General features: G+C 45.5%; 6 protein-coding genes across 6 annotated transcripts; 4 read left to right on the forward strand and 2 right to left on the reverse strand.

The window, feature by feature from the left end:
• Positions 1–56: 56 nt before the first annotated feature.
• Positions 57–568, reverse strand: DFL_005899 (uncharacterized protein; the record flags this gene model as incomplete). The annotated part of the gene is made up of 3 exons (XM_067635226.1): positions 57–173; positions 266–331; positions 392–568. 3 exons carry the CDS (start codon positions 566–568, stop codon positions 57–59), a joined length of 360 nt encoding a protein of 119 aa, XP_067489678.1.
• Positions 569–1,178: 610 nt separating this feature from the next.
• DFL_005900 (uncharacterized protein) lies at positions 1,179–3,685 on the reverse strand (the record flags this gene model as incomplete). The annotated part of the gene is made up of 7 exons (XM_067635229.1): positions 1,179–1,195; positions 1,264–1,349; positions 1,414–2,059; positions 2,123–2,375; positions 2,439–2,870; positions 2,934–3,056; positions 3,128–3,685. 7 exons carry the CDS (start codon positions 3,683–3,685, stop codon positions 1,179–1,181), a joined length of 2,115 nt encoding a protein of 704 aa, XP_067489679.1.
• A 1,104-nt stretch (positions 3,686–4,789) lies between these two features.
• Positions 4,790–5,205, forward strand: DFL_005901 (uncharacterized protein; the record flags this gene model as incomplete). The annotated part of the gene is made up of 2 exons (XM_067635230.1): positions 4,790–5,007; positions 5,094–5,205. 2 exons carry the CDS (start codon positions 4,790–4,792, stop codon positions 5,203–5,205), a joined length of 330 nt encoding a protein of 109 aa, XP_067489680.1.
• A 2,463-nt stretch (positions 5,206–7,668) lies between these two features.
• Positions 7,669–7,947, forward strand: DFL_005902 (uncharacterized protein; the record flags this gene model as incomplete). The annotated part of the gene is made up of 1 exon (XM_067635231.1): positions 7,669–7,947. One exon carries the CDS (start codon positions 7,669–7,671, stop codon positions 7,945–7,947), a length of 279 nt encoding a protein of 92 aa, XP_067489681.1.
• A 3,489-nt stretch (positions 7,948–11,436) lies between these two features.
• Positions 11,437–12,405, forward strand: DFL_005903 (uncharacterized protein; the record flags this gene model as incomplete). The annotated part of the gene is made up of 1 exon (XM_067635232.1): positions 11,437–12,405. One exon carries the CDS (start codon positions 11,437–11,439, stop codon positions 12,403–12,405), a length of 969 nt encoding a protein of 322 aa, XP_067489682.1.
• A 2,641-nt stretch (positions 12,406–15,046) lies between these two features.
• Positions 15,047–16,294, forward strand: DFL_005904 (uncharacterized protein; the record flags this gene model as incomplete). The annotated part of the gene is made up of 5 exons (XM_067635233.1): positions 15,047–15,085; positions 15,314–15,440; positions 15,512–15,896; positions 15,959–16,141; positions 16,207–16,294. The coding sequence occupies 5 exons, from the start codon at positions 15,047–15,049 to the stop codon at positions 16,292–16,294; spliced, it is 822 nt and encodes a 273-aa protein (XP_067489683.1).
• Positions 16,295–18,857: the final 2,563 nt, after the last annotated feature.

Below are 18,857 nucleotides of genomic sequence, written 5' to 3' on the forward strand. Positions count from 1 at the left end.
TAATACTAGGCTTCTATTGGTTTGGGGAGTGTCGAGGAAAAAACAGCCTTATAAGCTTAACGAGTCATGAATCCAAGAACCCACCCTACAGCGTAGGCACCCATAGCTACAAGGGCAATATCCTCCGGATCCCTCACGAGAAAGGATATATCCCTCCGCATTTGGCGCTGATTCTATCAGTTCGAAGATTATTATTTCAGTCAGCAGCTTGATTTTTTTAAAATATATATATATATAACATAGGTCAATTATAGGGTTGTATTACCTCATTAATACGCTTTAGACTTTCAATAATCGAGTCTAACTTAGAGTCATCAGTTGACTGAGAGGACTAATACAACGATTAGTAAACCTCCTATCGAAACTAAGGATCAGTCGCTAGAAGCTATACCGCAGATGTGGAGGGGGGTCCAGTGCCCTGGGAGAAGCGACGCTGGGGTTGTAATCGTGGTTGCGATTGGGTCTGGAGACCTCGGTGGCGGCAGTAGTGACCGTGTGAGGGTAACAGTGAGGCAGGACGAATAGGAGGAGCGAGGAGGAGTTGGGTACGGAAGATTTTGGTTCGCATCATAGCCATATATGCGTATGGTGAAGATTCTAGGGATTGAAGACGTGGTTGGGGTTGCAGTTAATTAATTGAGATTGAAGTCACGATTATAATTAAGCTGAGGTTGAGTCTGGAACGGAGATGGTTGTTAATCAGAAGCTCTTTTATAAGCACGGGCTCGTTGACTTGTCGTCTATATTTATATCGGCGGTTGACCTCGTGACTAGAAGTATACGCAGATCCTTAGAATATCCGGCGATCGAAGATGGGTGCGCGGCATTTAATGCGACTAATTGAGTCCATTTTACAGCCGCTCTGCACCTACGATTCTTAACTTGGTTTCCATCGAAAACATCGACCATGCCGTAAATTAAACTTACACCCCTCTAAAAACAATACATCTGAAATTTCAATACAGAGTCTAGTTTAATACTAGCTTACCGCATATATACGTTATTTACTTGAATTCTCATTTGTAAAAAGGAACGTTACTTGCATTAGCGCTTAATAGCCTTTAGTCCCACAGATTTAAGAGTCGCGGTAGTATCGGTTCTAGAGGCTAGTGTCCTTGCAGCAGATGAAATGAAAGAGTTGTGGCTGCTATGTGTGACCATGCAGTGTGGCTAGCCCTTCAGAGATCCATCATATCTAATCCAACGCGGTCAGCTTGCATCCCATGACCCCCAGACAAATGCACGACGCCGAAGGGAACATACCTCTACCGAACAAAGCCCTCTTCGCCCAATCCATAAATAATAAGAATCTGGTTCTCAAACTTACGCTTTGTGCGAAATACGCGGATCTAAAAGCGAGATACATTAGTCATCCACATCTTATCGATTGGAACCGATACTATGTCCACTCACCTCCAAAGATAGACAGCGGCGATACCACCTGCAAAGTTGAAGCCCTGGACGTCAAACACGGCCGCATTTCCCACATAAGCCAAGCTTCCTAAATGCTTATACTCAAAAGCCTTATAGTACGTCTCATCCAAATCCCCATCCAACAACCCGTTCGCCCTCATCCCTGGTGCAACTTGTGCAAGCTTATTCAGTTTTCTTGCCAAATACTGGCCCTGTTGGTGAGCTCTCTGCGCCGTAGCCGGCAAACTTGTCAAATTGTTGTCAATTTCTGAAAGTAGTTCCGAGAACTCATTGAAATCGAGAGTGCCAGATTGATCAACGTCGTATTGTTGGAAGAGTTTATCAAGACGGCGAAGGTGTTGACCAGCTTGTGGGAAACGTTTCTTCACTCGCTGTGCGACGGTTTGCCAGTCTTTGAAAGTAAGGTGGACCTCCTTAGGATCCTTTCCCTTTTCCCAGGCAATTTCGCGGAGGAAGGTTATGATGTTTTGGGCCAGGTTGTATTGAACGGTCGCACAGTCACCAATGGCGTAGACATCACCTATTGGGGCGCCGATAAGCCGGAGATGTGTGTCGGTTTCGAGAGCATGCTTGTTGGTTTGCTTGTCGAGCTTCGTAGCAAGATTCTTCGCAAAATCGGTTTGTGCTAGGCATCTACATTAGAAATTCATATCTATCAGCGGGTACGCAAGGTCTGTACAAAACTTACAAACACCAGTTGACCATAGGCACAATCCGTAGGGGATTTCCTTGGTAACCACTTTGCCATCTTCGGTCTTTTCCGAAAACACAATCTTGTCCTGCTTGACTTCTTGAACTCGAGCATTTGTGTAGACCTCGACGTGATCCCGTGCAAACCTTTCTTCGGCATACATTGATAGAGCCTCATCATAAGTGTTCAGAATGTGGCTTCGTGATTGGATGACATGGACTGAGACTTCGTTTCTCAAGATTCGAGGGTACTATTTCTCTCCATCAGCGTTCCTGCTCGGTGTTCATTATATTGAAAATTCAAGCGAACTTACGTGACGAATTAGATCCTCGTTCAGCATATCGTAAATCTCAGCCGCAAATTCGATACCAGTAGGTCCACCACCGCAGATAACAAAAGAAAGAAGTCTTCTCCTTTCCTCGTCGCTAGTAGTTGGTAGTACAGCCTTTTCAAAGTTTCCGATAGCCTTTTTCCTGATTTTCCGAGCATCATCGATAGTTTTCAAAAACTGGCAATATTCGAGCCCCTCCACTCCGTGGGTATTGGTCTTTGAACCAACTCCAATAATGAGCTTGTCGTATGGAAGATAGAAGTGACGTTTTTCGCCATCAATGACCTGGGATATCTCGACGAGCTTTTCGCTGAAATCGACACTTTCGGCTTCAGCTTGGAGGAAGTGGCCCTTAATACGTGCAAGGATAGTCCGGATTGGTTCGACAAGAGAGCGGAGTTCGAGAGTTCCGACCTAAACTTCACTTTTAGTGCCTATACCCCCCTATAATTTAAGAGAAACCGGTATTTAACATACGGTGGCACTTGGCAGGAATGGTGTAAACAGGAAGTAGTTAGACGGTGAGACAACGGTGACGTGGTACTGGTCGGCCTGGAGCGTCTTGAGGATCGCAACAGAACCCCAACCGCATCCCAGAATCTAGCGAAATATTATCTCATGAGTGAACTTTCTATCACGCTTTTAGAGCAAAAAAAGGTATAAGATCATACCACCAGCTTCGGTTTATGTTTGCAAGTTCCTTTTCCTTCAGACTCATCATCGTCAACCAGAACCCGAGCGATAGGCAAGTTTTTAGGCCCACCACGTTCTGGATTCAATGCCAATTCGGAAACAGGTACATCTATAGCTTCCGGGTCTTCTTTGTAAGTTGTGGCATCGTAAATAAAGAAACAGACCAGTGCGCCGCCCAAGACACCTCCAATCAACCCTAATGTTGTCAGAGTACGAATAACAGCCTTGAAAATTCGACCACGAGGTTTCTTAACCTTCCCATTAGCCTTAGTCCCATCGGCATATCTACGGATCTGTTGTAATATCGGGGACTGTCGGCGAGAAAGTGGGTTTGAATTATAGGCGAGCGGGGTGCGAGTGGTAGCAGCTGCAGCCGTTGGACGAACAGTGCGAATTGACCGAATGGCATTAAAGCTCGATGGTTTAGCAAAATTGGTACTGGCTTCCAGTTGCGACAGTATTGGCGACTTTGAAGCCCGAATCGCGCCTCGCAGACATCGTGATGCCGCGTGCGAGAGGGGACGAGGTGCGAACATAATTGATAAGGAGGTCGCAGAGAGGTGGGGTTCGGGGTTCGCGGCTCCGCTTAGGGATTCATGCGACCGGCATGCGTGAAGGACGTTGGGAAGCTCCCAGGGAAATGAAAGGACACAACGAAGATACTTTCAATTGGAGATGATACGGTGGAAGGAGAGAGGGTTTTCTTTGGCGGTTGAAGCGCAAGTTGCAAGATGTTTGTGGAGTTTAGCGGAGGGTTAGCTTGGGGCTGATACGTCATTGGCGAAAGTAGCCGGCTACATCGAGGTTGCAATCACAACAACGTTCGCCTCAAGATCCAACAAACCTCTCGAGCTCTCTTGGGGTGGCGTCAGTTCGTGGCTCCACTTTATCAAAATTTACTAATTCATTACTAATTCTACGGAAGGAACTCGGAAAGTAGTATCTCCGCGGTTCTATTTAAAGATTAATTATATGCAAGTACTACACTTTCAAAGCCTTTAGACATACTGTGAATCAGAATCCAGGGGGGGCAGAATTAATCTCGACAGATCGATTGACAAAAGTTTTCCGCCGTTTCAGAAAATCGATTGTTATCATATCACACCTTCAGCGTCAGCATTCTATTCTTCGGGTGTGAACTGTCCAGCGGTCTGTATCGATTTGTATCTCGGGTCCACTATATCTTCAACGAAGAGCATCTCAGTCGTGCCCCATTTTCGACAGCTTGGCGGCATAAAGGTGCAGATAGTCAAGTTTTACCGAACGAACTTTGAGAACCGACCAATCATAGAATGCGCAGGACCCCACCCCTGTACCACAAGGATTCGACGGTCTTGTGGCCATATATCAATTTGTATATAGGATCGGATATAAAGATGCCCTCTCCTAGAAGACTTCGACAGAGCCAAATCTGAAGAGCAGTGCCATCTAACTCTAGAAAACTAGCTCTAATCTCAAATTTCTAGTTCTGATTTAATTTTTATCTTCTACTATTTTGCTTTAGAGCAATTTACTTCCCATCTAAATCTTTCAGCCTTCTACAGCTTCCTACCCATTGCATTGCCCAAGTGAAATGCAAGGCCATTAGATACAAAATCCATAGAATAGGAAGAAAAATCTAGCCGGAAAACTTTACAATCATGCATATGGTTCTAGTGCGAATGCAAGCCCCACGCCCGATGGACATTGATGCACCAGTGGAGTCAGCCCCTCTTATACCTGTAAAACGAAACCGCGCTTCACCAATAGCATCCATGGATGAATACAAAGAAGAAATGAAATTCTACTACGTTGGCCTAAATTACACAGCGAAGGAGGTCAGAGACACGATGGAGTCGCATTACAACTTTGGGGTATCGTAAGTTAATAATTTACGAATGGTCTTTGATTGAAACCATGCAAGCATTTATATAGGAAATCTAATCGATAAATGACTGGTAATAGTCTCATGCAATATCGTGAACGTCTCAATGAACGGGAGTTCAAAAAGCGTGGTACAAAAGAGCAATGGAAAACTATTGCAAAATCCGTGGCGACTCGTGGAAACCTAAAATAATTTGAAGCCGTCATCAACGGCGAGTTTTGGATATCCTCGACAAAGGTGAAGAAGGAAATCGCTAGAAAGTTCACTCTGAGCGACTTAGCCCCAATGAAGAATAAAAGCTACCATCATCCTTCATTGCACTAGAGCTATTAGGCCATGCTGATTTCAATTTATGCTTCTCTAGCCTTTCAAGCAGAAGCCTTAACGCCTGCCTCGCCTACGCCAGGGGTCGTTGGAGTCCGTATCCCAATCGCTAGCCCAGTATCCTGACCAATTTTCACCTCTTGGAACATCCCAAGAGAACCTTTGAACTCATTGCCAATCAGAATATCTGACCCGGAAGTCATTAAGATATGCCAAATCGCATATTTGGGTCGTTGGGGCTTGAACTTGGAAGAAAAGCTCGTCATAAAATCTATGAGCTTTAAAGACCTGAGACTCCTTCTCTACCGACTTCCGAATCGACTGCTAGATACTAAATGGAATACTTGAAAGGTTAAAGGCTGAAGATAATTCTCGGACGCTTAAAGAGCTGATTTCACTCAATACCATATCTATAAAAGCGGCCTGCAGTAGTCTGCTTCTGTTGTTTGCAGTACGGCTAGAATCGCAGCTCGTTCGACTAATCTATCAGCATCATCCAGACCTTACGTCGGCTTGGATAGAAAAACTAAACCAGATAATACACCACCGGCACCCAAGGCTCGAGGATATCGAAGTCGGGTCTGATAGTCTTTATGAAAAGGTTTTCCTCCGGGATCTAACTCGAACAAAATATTTCCCGACCTAGAATGCCAATTCTCTCCGTTTCCTACGTTCTTGCTTCCGAGATGCCGGTAGAGGCGAGTACGGCGCGAATATAAGGCACGAATTCTGGTCCCTGGGTCCTTGTTCAGAAATACCACCTCCCGGCACAAGGGCCTCGACACCCGAAACCCAGAGAAGCTATATTTTGACACGGTTTCTGCATTTCAATCGCGGGATTAGCAAAAGCCTCCTGGCTCTGCGGGCTCTATTACTCGGACGGACCAAGGATGCTAGAATATTACTCCGTTCCCTAATATATATCCCACATACTAAAATCAAGAAAAGGGCCGTCGAAGATACATGCACGCGAGATCCATGGGTAATACCGGACTAGTCTTGGACAGAAGTGTATCCTTTTTAGACACTTATCTGACACCAAGGCATCTTTGCAACTTTCTCTGCGCTGCAATATTGTTTGGGCAAAGGAATCTTTCGGGATTGTTGTTACAATATATCCAAAAGCGCCGCACTGCCGCAGAAAAGAGGGATGTAGAAGATTGTATCAAGGACATTGTCACCGAACACAAGCTTATTACCGCCACCCCTAGAAGCGGGGGGAATTCGGTTTGGGTCCTTAAGATTTACGCTGCTGGGACTTCTATCAAAACATCAAAACCACCTATGGAGGATTCGTTTACGATATTCTGGTTCATGGCCGGTCTTGGGTCCGGCATGAGGACTCGAGTAAATCACCTAATCGCTTTCGCAAACCTCCTTAGCTCTCGTGCTGCATTCACTCGCATATATTTACAAGGGAAGATGCCGTATTTACTCAATAGCCAAAAAAAAAAACGCCGGAAATTTGGACAATGTTCAAATAGCAATCCAGTTGGCTCGGACGGGATCACATTCCAGGGGAGGCATAATTGTTCTAGTTACATAACTCCAAATAGCCACGACGAGCTTGACTTGCCAGTTCTAGTTCTCGGACACAGACGCAAAGTCCTGATCCCACTATTATCACCTTGGGAAGAAGACGATAACGTCTTCGACTCCTTGTTCTGGCTTACTACAAAATCACTTTACCAATATTGCAGTTGGTGCCTGCCTCGACGTAATACTTATGACTGTTATAAGCTTTTCGGTTTCCAATTATTGACAGCACGGACGTTCATGTATCGAATCATCGGGAGGGGGGTTCACGATATCACGGGAATTAATGGCAGGATAACACCATGGGACAGCGCTGGACGGATGGTTAGTCAGAGCAATAAGAGTCGCAGCCCCCGGGGAGGTCTTATCGGTAGTCCAGGGCCTAGCTGCTGGGAAATATTCGAAAGTTTCAACTGGGAGAAGGCAATTCATAGCGAATATAGGAGACTGTCTATGATGTCAAAGAACCGATACAAGTGCGACAATACGGACACCGAGAACAGGCTATTTCGCAAACCTTTACCTTACGATGAATGAGAAAGGGCAGTCAGTCATGCGCAAGGTCTAGATCTCCAAGCGGCGACGGAACATGTCTTTGACCTTCTTGAATATCACCTCTACAACGCTCCAGAGCCCCTCATAGATGTTATTCAACGGCTAAAAATCCTGTTCCGCGCATTTGGGGTTTGCGTTAACCATCGATCGAATGAAGGGAGCTTAATTCCTAATAATCGCCGAGGGTGTACTCTTCTACAAGTTGCGGCAGACTGGTTTAATGACATACAAATTATCCAGATGCTTATCGACGAAGGCGCGGATGTCAATGCCCCAGGTGCTAGTGATCTTGGAACCGCACTCCAAAGCTATTGCCGAAGACCGAACACCACCATAGCCCCAGGAGAAACAAGAATCAACACCGTACGGCTCCTCGTCGAAGCTGGTGCAGATATCAACCCACAGGACCCATATAACACAAGACCACGGTTTACTCCCCTCGATGGTGCCGTTCTCACTGGGGACCTTTCAACTGCTAAAATCTTCTTAAGGAAGCTTGTATCAACCCCGATACGATAAAATATGCTATTAGCTATGGACGATTAGATATGGTGTCTCTATTCGTTCAATTCAACATGAGATTCCACAGCCCAGATTTATATTTTGCGAGGTTATACGAAGAAAGCGTGATTGAAGAATATCTCGAAAGGGTGGGGGTTGGAGCAGGGGCTTCTAGGCGTGCCCTCGGAGTTCGTTATGTTCAGCCGAGTCGATGAATTGGATGATTAATACGGCATCTCATCACGTTAATACTTCCAATTTTACTTAAGTCTAAAACTTACAATGCTACATGTTGCATTTTTGCACCCTAGCTAGGAAGGCCATATCCCCGGGTACCAACCTCGGTATTATCATATCCCGTTTCCCTGTGGATTCTCGATACGATCAGATAGCCTTGGTGAATGCCTCATGAGCCTGCGAAGTTTAACACCCACCTCTTTGCAGAATGATGACGACTTAGCCCTGTGCCAAATTTAATACCCAGGATCTAGAATCGAATTTTCAAACCCAAGTCTCTTGACAACATTGAGCAGATACCTAGCTAGACACCTATGAACATGTTACAGTAGCCGACTATCCGGGATTGATCGAGAATTGTTTAGTCGATCGAGTTCGATTCGAAGATCCAGATCGAAGATATCCGAATGCTTCTACAACTGTTAGCTAGGAGTAACTAAGAGAGCTCTTTCTACAATCGTTTAGTTGTGAAAACAAAAACAAAAAGATAAAACGCCATGCAGCAGAAAGGAGAAAGGCAATGATCCCCACTATATGCCGTCATATGATCGAATCCAAAATCTTGGGTTTGTCCCTGAATTTACGAAAGGAGTCGTGAGTCGCATATGGATGTATCTACACGGAAATAGCCAGCTAATCAGAAGTGAGCTCTGCAATTTTTTTACAATTGATTTTCAAAAACTTGAAAAAATGGATCGATCGATCCTAGTTTAGATAAGACATGGATGCAGATATGTACGGTTCCCTAAAATCACACATGCATAGATTGGCTTGCAGTGACTATAACCGAACCAAGATATTTCCCACGTCTTACTAGATCTCTCAGGCATATCCCATGAATGCGCCTAAGGGACCCCGTATGGTCTCGGAAAATAAGTCCAGAACCCCATCCAATCCTATCCCTACGATCACAACGACTAGTTCCCAGTTCACCATGATCGATTGCAATATTATCAAGAAGGGGACGGTCTTCATAAATGGGAAACCCAACAAATTCGGTGTTATACCATGTGTACATGTGCCAATATTCGACAACATGCATTTGTATTATAGTTTCCCAGCGTATCAGCGTTGAGCCAATAGTTAATCCGTCACCCGATATGCAAATTCAATGCGTTTTCAACAATAATCTATGCACGTATTATTAATAAGAACGTTCAGTTGAAACCCCTCTTAGATTTAGGATTATACGCGAGGTCTTGAATAGTTCGATGATGCCATGAAGACACGGACAACTCCACGCAAGGGTCCCTGAAATGGTTAAACCGAGTTGCATTTTTTTTCTCTTTCCCTATGTCAATGATGACGACCATTTTCAGCCCAATTAGCGCCTCGTTAATGTTCTAGAACGTTCTATTCGGCTCTTTTGCTTCGAACTATTCTTTTGCCTTGCCTTACGCCAGCAATTTGGGCCATGGGCATTTGTCTATCAAGCTTGGTCTTAGTATATTCCCGTGATCGAGAGATAGCGAAGCTCAACTAGGTATGCTAGCCGACGCGAAGAAATTCGAGGACACCTTGAAACCTGAAATATTGGCCAAAGAAGCCTCTCGAACGTACTGGCGGTTTCGAAATTTCCAATTATACATAGTCGAAATTTGGCGATATCAATCCCAGGAAAGCGTCTAAACCAAGTGGCTTGGTGATTCCCAGGCCAGAGGTAGCATTTAGACTTTATAATGGGATCTCAGGTTACCGGAATAAGGCTAACATCGGGGCCCATTGAAACCAAGATAATTGCTTATTGGAAAGAACACATGTGGAAGGGTTCGAAGCGACGTCATAGATATGCACATCCTTTCCCATTTTCTGGGAAACTAGCAATAGGGAATCATTCACAGATACTATACTGAGGATATTAGCCGAGGCTCGAAGAACAGTGCATGGTGAGCTTGGGACCCCTACCAACGCCAAGGATTTCGTTTTAAAAAAAGTTCTTGTCTACCGGCGATACGTGTAGACGGACTTGTACTTTATGGAAATGTTTTCCAAAGCGTGGGGTACTGGGGTATGCCTGTTGGGATACCATTACAAATATGTGGACCACGATACGAACTCATGAGATTCAACAATTGCAACCTTATCAGACGGCGCAATCTTAGAACGGTTAACAATTACCTACATTTTTTACTAGGTTTCCGTGCTGGCTTTTGCCATAATAGGCGAAAGAATGAAGTCGTAACTGGAAGTGCAGAATTCGAAAAGGGGCTACATACATCGATCCAATGCATCTAACCCCTCTTATGTCAAGCATTTGCATTTGCACAGTGACGTGTTCAATAATGTCAGGTGGCACGGGCAGAAGATTCCATGCGAGTAGGCTTTCGAGAATACGTGCGGGGTCCCTTTTGTCGAGGTTTTTGCATGAGCACGTAGAATCCTGGTGGTTTAATGCGTTTGAAAGAAAGACCAGACGAAATTTTCACTTGTTAAAACGAAATTTTTTTTTTCCGAGGCGGTTGATGGTGCTGCTGGGTAGGTAATAAACTTGCATAAGTGAACAGGAGAAGTAGCAGTTGGTATCGGTACTTTTCGAGCTTTGATAACACACTCTTGGTCTTGCAATTGGGCGAGATCCAGAAACTTCGAGTCTTCTATTTTTAAGAGAAAAACTAGAATTCCTGGTGGCGGCATGACCAGAAGGGATCGAGTCGAGTGCTTGAAGAGAGCATAGCTTCGGAAGCTACCCGAGCTTGCACAGCTGCAGAGCTATCTAGAGCTTTCCTTGCTAGTTTTTGAACCGGCTGTCCCCACTTCGACTCGAAAATGGATAAGGTTGATATGCTCAAGCTCTGGGGTCGAATGACCTGCAGTATGTAAACTGCGACAGCACTTCCTTCTTGCAGATATCCAAAGCAAATACACCCGTCCCTTGGAAGCAAGGGATTGCCCATCATCACCGAATCTCTTCGAACATTAGGCAAAGGGCCCAGAACAAAAACGGTCTGCTGGCTGCAGCGCGATAATCGCTAGTCCCGCTTCGGATGAGAGGTGAATCCGAGGGGCACGAGCATCTCCGATCGGGTAGCATCGATTGCTACCCCGGGGGCTAATTGTTCATTTAAGCATACTCGTCGAGCTCGTCGAATAGACTCCTGTTCGTACTAGCCACAAAGGCCAGACGCCAACGGGAAAGCACAGAAACTGTTGAGTAATAACTTCGACGGTTTCTGCCAAGCCGAGACCTCCAGCAAGAAAAGGGGCCGATGGTCTCTGGACAAACCATTTGCATTCCACTGCATGAACAACCACGAACAAGACATTGCTAGAATGTCGGTCAATGGAGACTCCCGGACCGATTCACAGTCCCCGGAGAACCCCCACTCTTGGCGCATCCCTCGGCCATTTGGAACCGGTGTTAAACGGAAGCAAATAAGTTTCGTCCCGGCATCTACTGAAAATCAAGATGACGATGGGCTTCACCAGACGGCTCGGGAGAGTCGACCAAATCACGGATCTTCCGTCGCAGAATTTTACCTTTCTCTCGTTTTACCGTCTGAACCCGGGTCAGCAAATACATCGCCTCCTTCCAGCAAGTCGACCCATTCCAGTCAATTTAAAGGTACATCAACATCAGAAGCGAAGCTGTTACATGGGCCGAGTTCCGTCATGGAAATCTCGTCCAGAAAGGCAAGAAGCATGATGCCATCACGACGTGATCATGCCACAAGCAAGCCGTGCTCGAGCAAAGGTTCGAGAATTTCTTCAGGATCGTCTGACAGTCTGGACACATCCGAGGAGGCTGGAATAGGTGACCCGGCTCGTTGCCTCTCGGAAGACGCCGCTGTAAGACCAGCCTCGGCCGTTGTGGAACATCCAATCGAGACACCGGCGGTAGTAGTCGACGAGATCTGCTCAACATGCAATTCTCGTTTAACGAATTGGGAGTCTCATGTTCGAACGACGGCCCACATGTTCAGTTTAGAACATTCCAAACCCCCTCATCATTTGAACCGTCAATCAGAAGGATACAAACACATGGTGAAGCTAGGCTGGGGTCCAGACGATTGTGAAGGCCTCGGTGCAGAAGGACAGGGTATCCGATTCCCTGTTAAAGCCACTTCAAAGAATGACAACTTGGGAATCGGTGCAAAACCCTCGAAATCGATAAGGGATACAGACAGCGTTTCAGACTCCAATCCCAAGAGACCGCGACTGCTCACAGCAAAGCAAATGCAGCGCCTCGAGAAGGCCGAACGAGCCGCTAGGCAGGATCTGCACGACTATCTCCGACACTAACCTTGTAAAGGTTCTGCTCAAAAACGTCCCCTTCTGCTAAGGCTGACACACGTTCTTTCCTGCACTGATTTCTGGGCGGGCGAACTTAAATCAGACTACAAATATCCTGTAACCGGGAGCCATCTTCCGTTGAGAATCTAGAGCAGTCCGACAGTCCGAACCCCACTTCTCATGCAATCCTGTCAGGAAATTCCTGAGTATCGGCATACCAGCCATGACAATAAACTGCGATGACGTAGTAAGAACGGGATGGGCTAGCCGAGCTCTTCTTCTTCCAAGCTGCTGCCTTGGCGTGTCTGTGAATATGGGTCTATTTAGCCAGACGAAGCTGTGGTTGCTGGATCAGTTCTCCTATGGACAAACGAACCGACATCGATAGCATGCACCATCTCTAGAGGATTATGCGCCGTGCTGCAGACTATATCCTTCAGATATCGATGCTAGTAGTTTTGGCCAGAATATAATGTTGCCAATCAAACCCTGCACGCCTCTCTCTTTTCAATGAATCCCGTTCTAGAAATGAAGCTTTGGGGTTTGTGTATAAGATGCGACCTAATCCGTAAAGAATAATGCTTTCCTGGGCGTCTACCACCGAAAATGGGTTACCCAGTGGTTGTTGCAGATGCCTCTTCAGGATAGTTCCGAAAGCCCACCGATGTCATCACGCAGAAGCATTCCAGGCTGAAACCCTTGCACGGGCTGTTGATATGAAAGGGAGCTAAGGCTCCCGTGACTTCGAAGGAACATGGGCGCAACCCAACGGCCTGGGCATACGGTTCTTGGGACTTGAGTGTTTCATGGAGTGATAACGGAACGGCAATTGTCAGATCCAGAAGTATTCTCTGATTTGGACTGCCAGATGCTCTCTCCGGCGCATCTCATGAGTGTTTCGTCCCAACTTTGTGCTCCGTTTGCACAATAATTGATCGCTGATATTATTAATGATGGGGTAAACCGGTTCCTGTCGCGTCGGTTATCGGTGGACTGTGGGGTTATCAAACAATTCCTAGACTCCTGAGCAATCTCCTTTCGCGCCTGGTGCCAGCGTTACCTTCTGCCCCCCTCGCAAGCACACGAAGGCAGAAAGAAATGTTTGAAACCAGTATGATTTGGGCAAAGGCTAGCGAAGCTATCCCGCAGTTGGTATTGATCGAAGGCTTCTAGGCTCTCATAGACCTCGAGTCCAACCTCTCGCACATCCCTGGCTGTATTGGCAACCATGGTCGTTAACTAGGCACTCCTGGCCTTCCTTCGTCATCGAACCAACTAACTGCACCAAGAGAAAGAGAGCGTCGGCCATATTCTGTGCCAGTACACAGTACAATCGGGGCAGCGTCACGATACATTCGTTAGATTTCCCCCTCCCTTTTCTTTTTTCCTTTCCGATTTTCCTTTCTTTCCTTTTTCCATTGATCTCGGGTTTTCTGTTCAGAATTTCTGTTGCCGACCTGAATGTGGTTATTTTGCAATGCATCATGAACGATACCCATTACAGAGTACTCTGTGAACAATGCAATTCCACCATGTTCAGCCGACCGCAGTTTCAGAATTTCGAAGCGGGTACCCCAGAAAGATGACCGCTATGCTGTGAAAGTGGAATCATAACAATCAATCTGCTGAAAAGTCCCTTTCATCTAGCGTTCCTCCTTGCCCTTTCTTGAAAGGCAGGGATGTCACTAGCAATAACGGCATGGAACGGCCTGTGAAGGTCGTCCATCTCCTCCGATCGTCATAGCAGGTAACGGCCAGTTGTTAGCATTAATGTTCGGGGTCCTTTTTCTAACGCACGCACGAACGCACACAACGAATTAGATTATTCGTTTTTCGGCGCATGTTGCTTCTTTGTTTTGCCGTTACTCGTACAGATACAGCAGTGACACAATTATTTTATTTTATTTTTTTATATTTTGTATTTTATTTTTCTGAGCTGTTGCTCGCTGCCGCAAAAACAAAAACAGTTGTTAGCTCATCTGATTAGTCACTGTACCAAACGTCTATTTTAGCTTCGATCTATCCCAAATTCTCAGGACTCTTCTTGTAATTTACTTGTTCCGAATCTGCCGTATACGTGTGGAGGCCTTTTTATATAACATATACTACCTTCCCCAAGCCCCAGGAGTTCCTACTGGTGCAATTCATAAACCACACCTAAATCTCAGCGTCGACGGTTCGTCTAAAAAAATTTTTTTTCTAGACTGCTATACGCCTGGTCCTGGTATTGTCCAAGGTCAATATAGCAAGTGCAGATATATGTTATAGTATATCTGCTCGCCATCATAACCCCTTCCTCCAACGACCTGGGCTGGTCCTCTGATATATTCCCTTCGAAGACTCCTTACCTTTCTTTCGACCACCGCCCCAACATAAATCGTGGCCCTGGCATTAAACCTTAAACAAATTCAACAGAGGCATCAAAATCGAGACCACTTATATAAAGCTACTGGATTCAAGCCGGCTTGCCAATTGATATTCGTCTAAACGTCCGCATCGTCCATAAACGGAAGCATATTCAAACTTCATTCAATTCATTCAAACGGTATCGGCTTTCAATCAAGGCCCCGTTTTATCGCCTTCTGGTAGGCTCCAACAAACCATCCAAAAATTTAATATTCCATATTCCCTGCTGCAGCAGTTAGGTACAATGCCAATGCCAGCCGGAGCATTGAGACCTCATCCTCAAGTGAGTTTCGACTCTTTCATTATAATTACCTGTGTGGTTTTTTTATATATCTCTTGAACGCCATATCGAGAGAGGTTGCACGACGCAGCAACACATACTCTGCAGATCTCAAATAGCGGATTTCGATGACCTCGACTTCCTTGGTTGATTTAACGTTTGAGTTTAATATTTCGAAACACTGAAAAATTTAGCTAAGATTGCTAACCATAAACCACCTCCGAGGAACAGCATATGAGAGGGCACTACAACCGATATAAGATTGCAAGACTCTCTGATAAAATCATGTCCCTGAAGAACTTCAATCGAGATGCCGCCCTCCATAACGATGCATCTAACCATTCCAGCAAACTCATCTGTAAGTTTTCAGCAAAGCTCCAAATTCCTCAAAAGAAAACTTGAACGACCAGCTAACATAATGGCCGATAGTTGCACCTACACGCAAAGATGAGCAATATCTCATTGGGGAGCTGGATAGGGAGAACCTCAATACCAACCCCTTCTTGCAATTCCACGAATGGTTCGAGCAGGCATCAAACACGCCGGGGCTGACTATGCCCGAAGCTACGACACTGTCCACCGCTCATATGCCATCTGGCAGAGTCAGTGCACGAATGGTATACCTGAAAGAACTCGACAAGAAGGGCTTTGTCATCTATTCCAATTGGGATACTTCTAAAAAGGCAGATGACCTAAAATCGAATAAACACGCTAGTCTCACGTTCTGGTGGAAAGAGTTGGAACGACAAGTCAGAGTTGAGGGTATTACCGAAAGGTTGACCCAGGAGCAAAGCCAGGAATACTATGATACGAGGTATGCTTTTGCGTAAACTCTCAATTCGTATTTGAACATCGAAACTGACAACGAATGCATAGAATCCGAGGGTCTAGAATCGGCGCCTGGGCATCGAGGCAAAGTGCCAAGTTGAGAAGTCGGGAAGAACTCGAAGACCGTGTCCGAGAGGTTGAGAAGAAGTTTGAAGGCGAAGAGAAGATCCCTGTGCCGCCATTCTGGGGTGGTGTTCGAATTATCCCTACGTATATCGAATTTTGGCAAGGGTAAGTCGGAGTTTCTCCCTGGAATCTACATTGTCCGCTAGACTAACCATGATATTCCCGTGTAGACGTGATAGCAGGCTGCATGACCGCTTTACATTCACTCGCGAATCAATCCACGATGATATCTGGCAGATTGACAGACTCTCGCCCTAACTGCTCCCGCTTCGACCTTTTCCGTCTAGATTGTACACCAAAAACCTCACTCGCATCTGCATTATCTTGCTCATGGAGTTGCATCATTACATTCTGCTTTCTAGTTACATCGTTCTTGCATTAGAGATACCTTACGACCCGCTTTTTTATTTCACGCATCGATTCTGGCATCCGACACAAAAAAACAAAATTAAAAAAACTCGTCCTTCTAATTCGGCGAAAAGTGCTTTCTCGCAAAAGAAACTTTTCCAGAAGGACTGAAATTTTCGATTCTTGATCCGAGGCCCAGTATTGCACTCTCGCTTACCTACCTTGCTTCTGTGTCTACTCCGACCACCACTCACCGGCCCGCTTCGAATTTCTCGCTATTCTTTTTTTCACCTTTCTCTCGTTTTGTCGGCAAAAAAATACCTCACCAGGGTAAATTCACGACGATCATGACCTTCTTTTCACTCCTGTACTCTTTTTTCAATATTTTCCTGGGGGCGTGCTTATGGAGTTACAACAAGATTTCGGCTTTTGTCCTTGCATGGCTTTCCTGTACTGTTTACGTGGGCTCATTATACCACCTCTCTTTATTTGAGAGCCCCGGATAGCTTTCCTATTAATCCAGGCTGGGATTCCTTTCGCTTCATCCTTTCTTCTACCATCGTCTAGTAAAGGCGATGCACCTAAGTTCCTAGCATTGTGTTAAATAACTCTAGACATTATTCTTTCGTATCCTTCAAACTTTTGATTGCTGTTAGACTTGTGAAACTGTAATCCTTTCACACTCATGAACGAGTGACGTTATAGCTCGCTCCCTTGTCAAAACGCTTGGATGGACAAACGTCGATATAGCACTTCTCCCTTTCCTAACTTCCCCTTCTGATATTAATCCTGCAGTCGTTAATATTCCCAACATCCTGGAACATTCCATGGGTTCAAACACGAAAAACTAAGCAAGCGAGGGGAGGCGAATGAAGGGTCCCCCGTCTTTGCCTCCCAGGGCCTTTTGACAACGAATGCAAGTGCAATATAATGTACTTTGAGAATAAATATCATGATAGCATGGAGTACATAGTATGTCGACAGGAGATAATGCATGCGAAAAATAAAGCCCTCCGTTTTCGATTTCTAGAGGGTCTAAATCGATCGATTCTCATATATCGCCACGATGTCAACTTACTTTACCCCAGACACCTCATCTCTGAAGTAAATAACCCCAATTATTGCCTTGGAAGTCACGAGGACGAAACGAGCGAGGAGCAAAGTGGGAAAGGATTTGCCGAATTGAAATTTATTGCTTGAGTGATTGAGGATTTACCACCGCATCGTGCAGCAAGCCACTCAGGCACCACATTTGAATATTTACCTCCGCATATCCCACCCCTCCTCTGACGGCTCGTCGGCCGGCATTAAGCGAGGAGAAAGGTGGGGTTTGATCTGTTGTAATTCGTCAGGAAAGGCATGTGCATTTCGTATCGTGATTGCCCGTGTTAGGATTAAAGAGATCGGATGGTCGACATGGTCGACGGAGCCACCTTGTGCCGCGCTCGGTCATATCGGGATTGGATTGATATCTCAGAGTTAACTTGGAAGTGCTGGGCATCGGAGAAGCAAACTCCATTTGATTATGTCTGTCAACCCGCTAGGAGTTGGACTATCAGGCGATTGGAGATCCTAGATGTCGAATTATGCTACTTGTGGCATTATGCGGCAACACAAAGCCAAGTAACTTGGAGGTAGAATTCTAGAATGCACGGGATCATGCTGGATGTCACATCTAAACTTAACGCCCAACTGTAACAAATTATCAAGAAATCTAGTTTATTCATGAAAGACCGAGGAATCGCAGGTTTGCCTAAGATTTTCCTTATACTTTGTTGCATTGGCACTGGCTTGCAACCTGCTGTGCAGGACTGTCAGCCTGCACCGAACATGTCCGACCGAATCAACATCTTTTGTTATAATTTCACCGATCTGTTTATAAAAAGTCATACATTTGACTAAAGATAAAATAAAGGATCTTCGTGATCCGGTCCATTAAAACGAGGCGACCATGTAATGACACGGATATCGCAGCGCGGGGCATCTGAGTGTGGTTCTAAGTACCCTTGGAATATTTGCGTGGTCAGAGTTACATCACATTAAAACCCATAGACCGGGAAGTTTTTATGCATTGCCACCCTCAAAACTGTTATTTCAACGAGCCCACTCTTTAATTCGCTGAAACCCGACGGGGACATGGGTTAGAAATCATTGGGCACGTATTATGTTTATAACTATAGTATTATTTAAGAAAACTTCAAAAATATGCAACGTCTTTCACATCTCGCGGCAGGAATGTCTTGCACTATCACCTCGCGCTTGATCCTTCGCCGTTACTGACTGATTCTTACCTCTTTTGACCGACCTTCCGTCCCAACCCAAATCGCGATCGGACTTTGATTGGCCAATAAACCCCAGTCGTTTGCTTTTTTCTCTTCGAGGTTCTCCAACGAACATGAATAGTCTCGGCCTAGACCTCCTTTGAGCTTCTATGGCTATGGAATATCTTTCTGTGTACATACATCAGGAATGC

Source organism: Arthrobotrys flagrans (assembly GCF_004000055.1).
Source record: "Arthrobotrys flagrans strain CBS H-5679 chromosome Unknown unitig_9, whole genome shotgun sequence".
NCBI classification, from domain to species: domain Eukaryota; kingdom Fungi; phylum Ascomycota; class Orbiliomycetes; order Orbiliales; family Orbiliaceae; genus Arthrobotrys; species Arthrobotrys flagrans.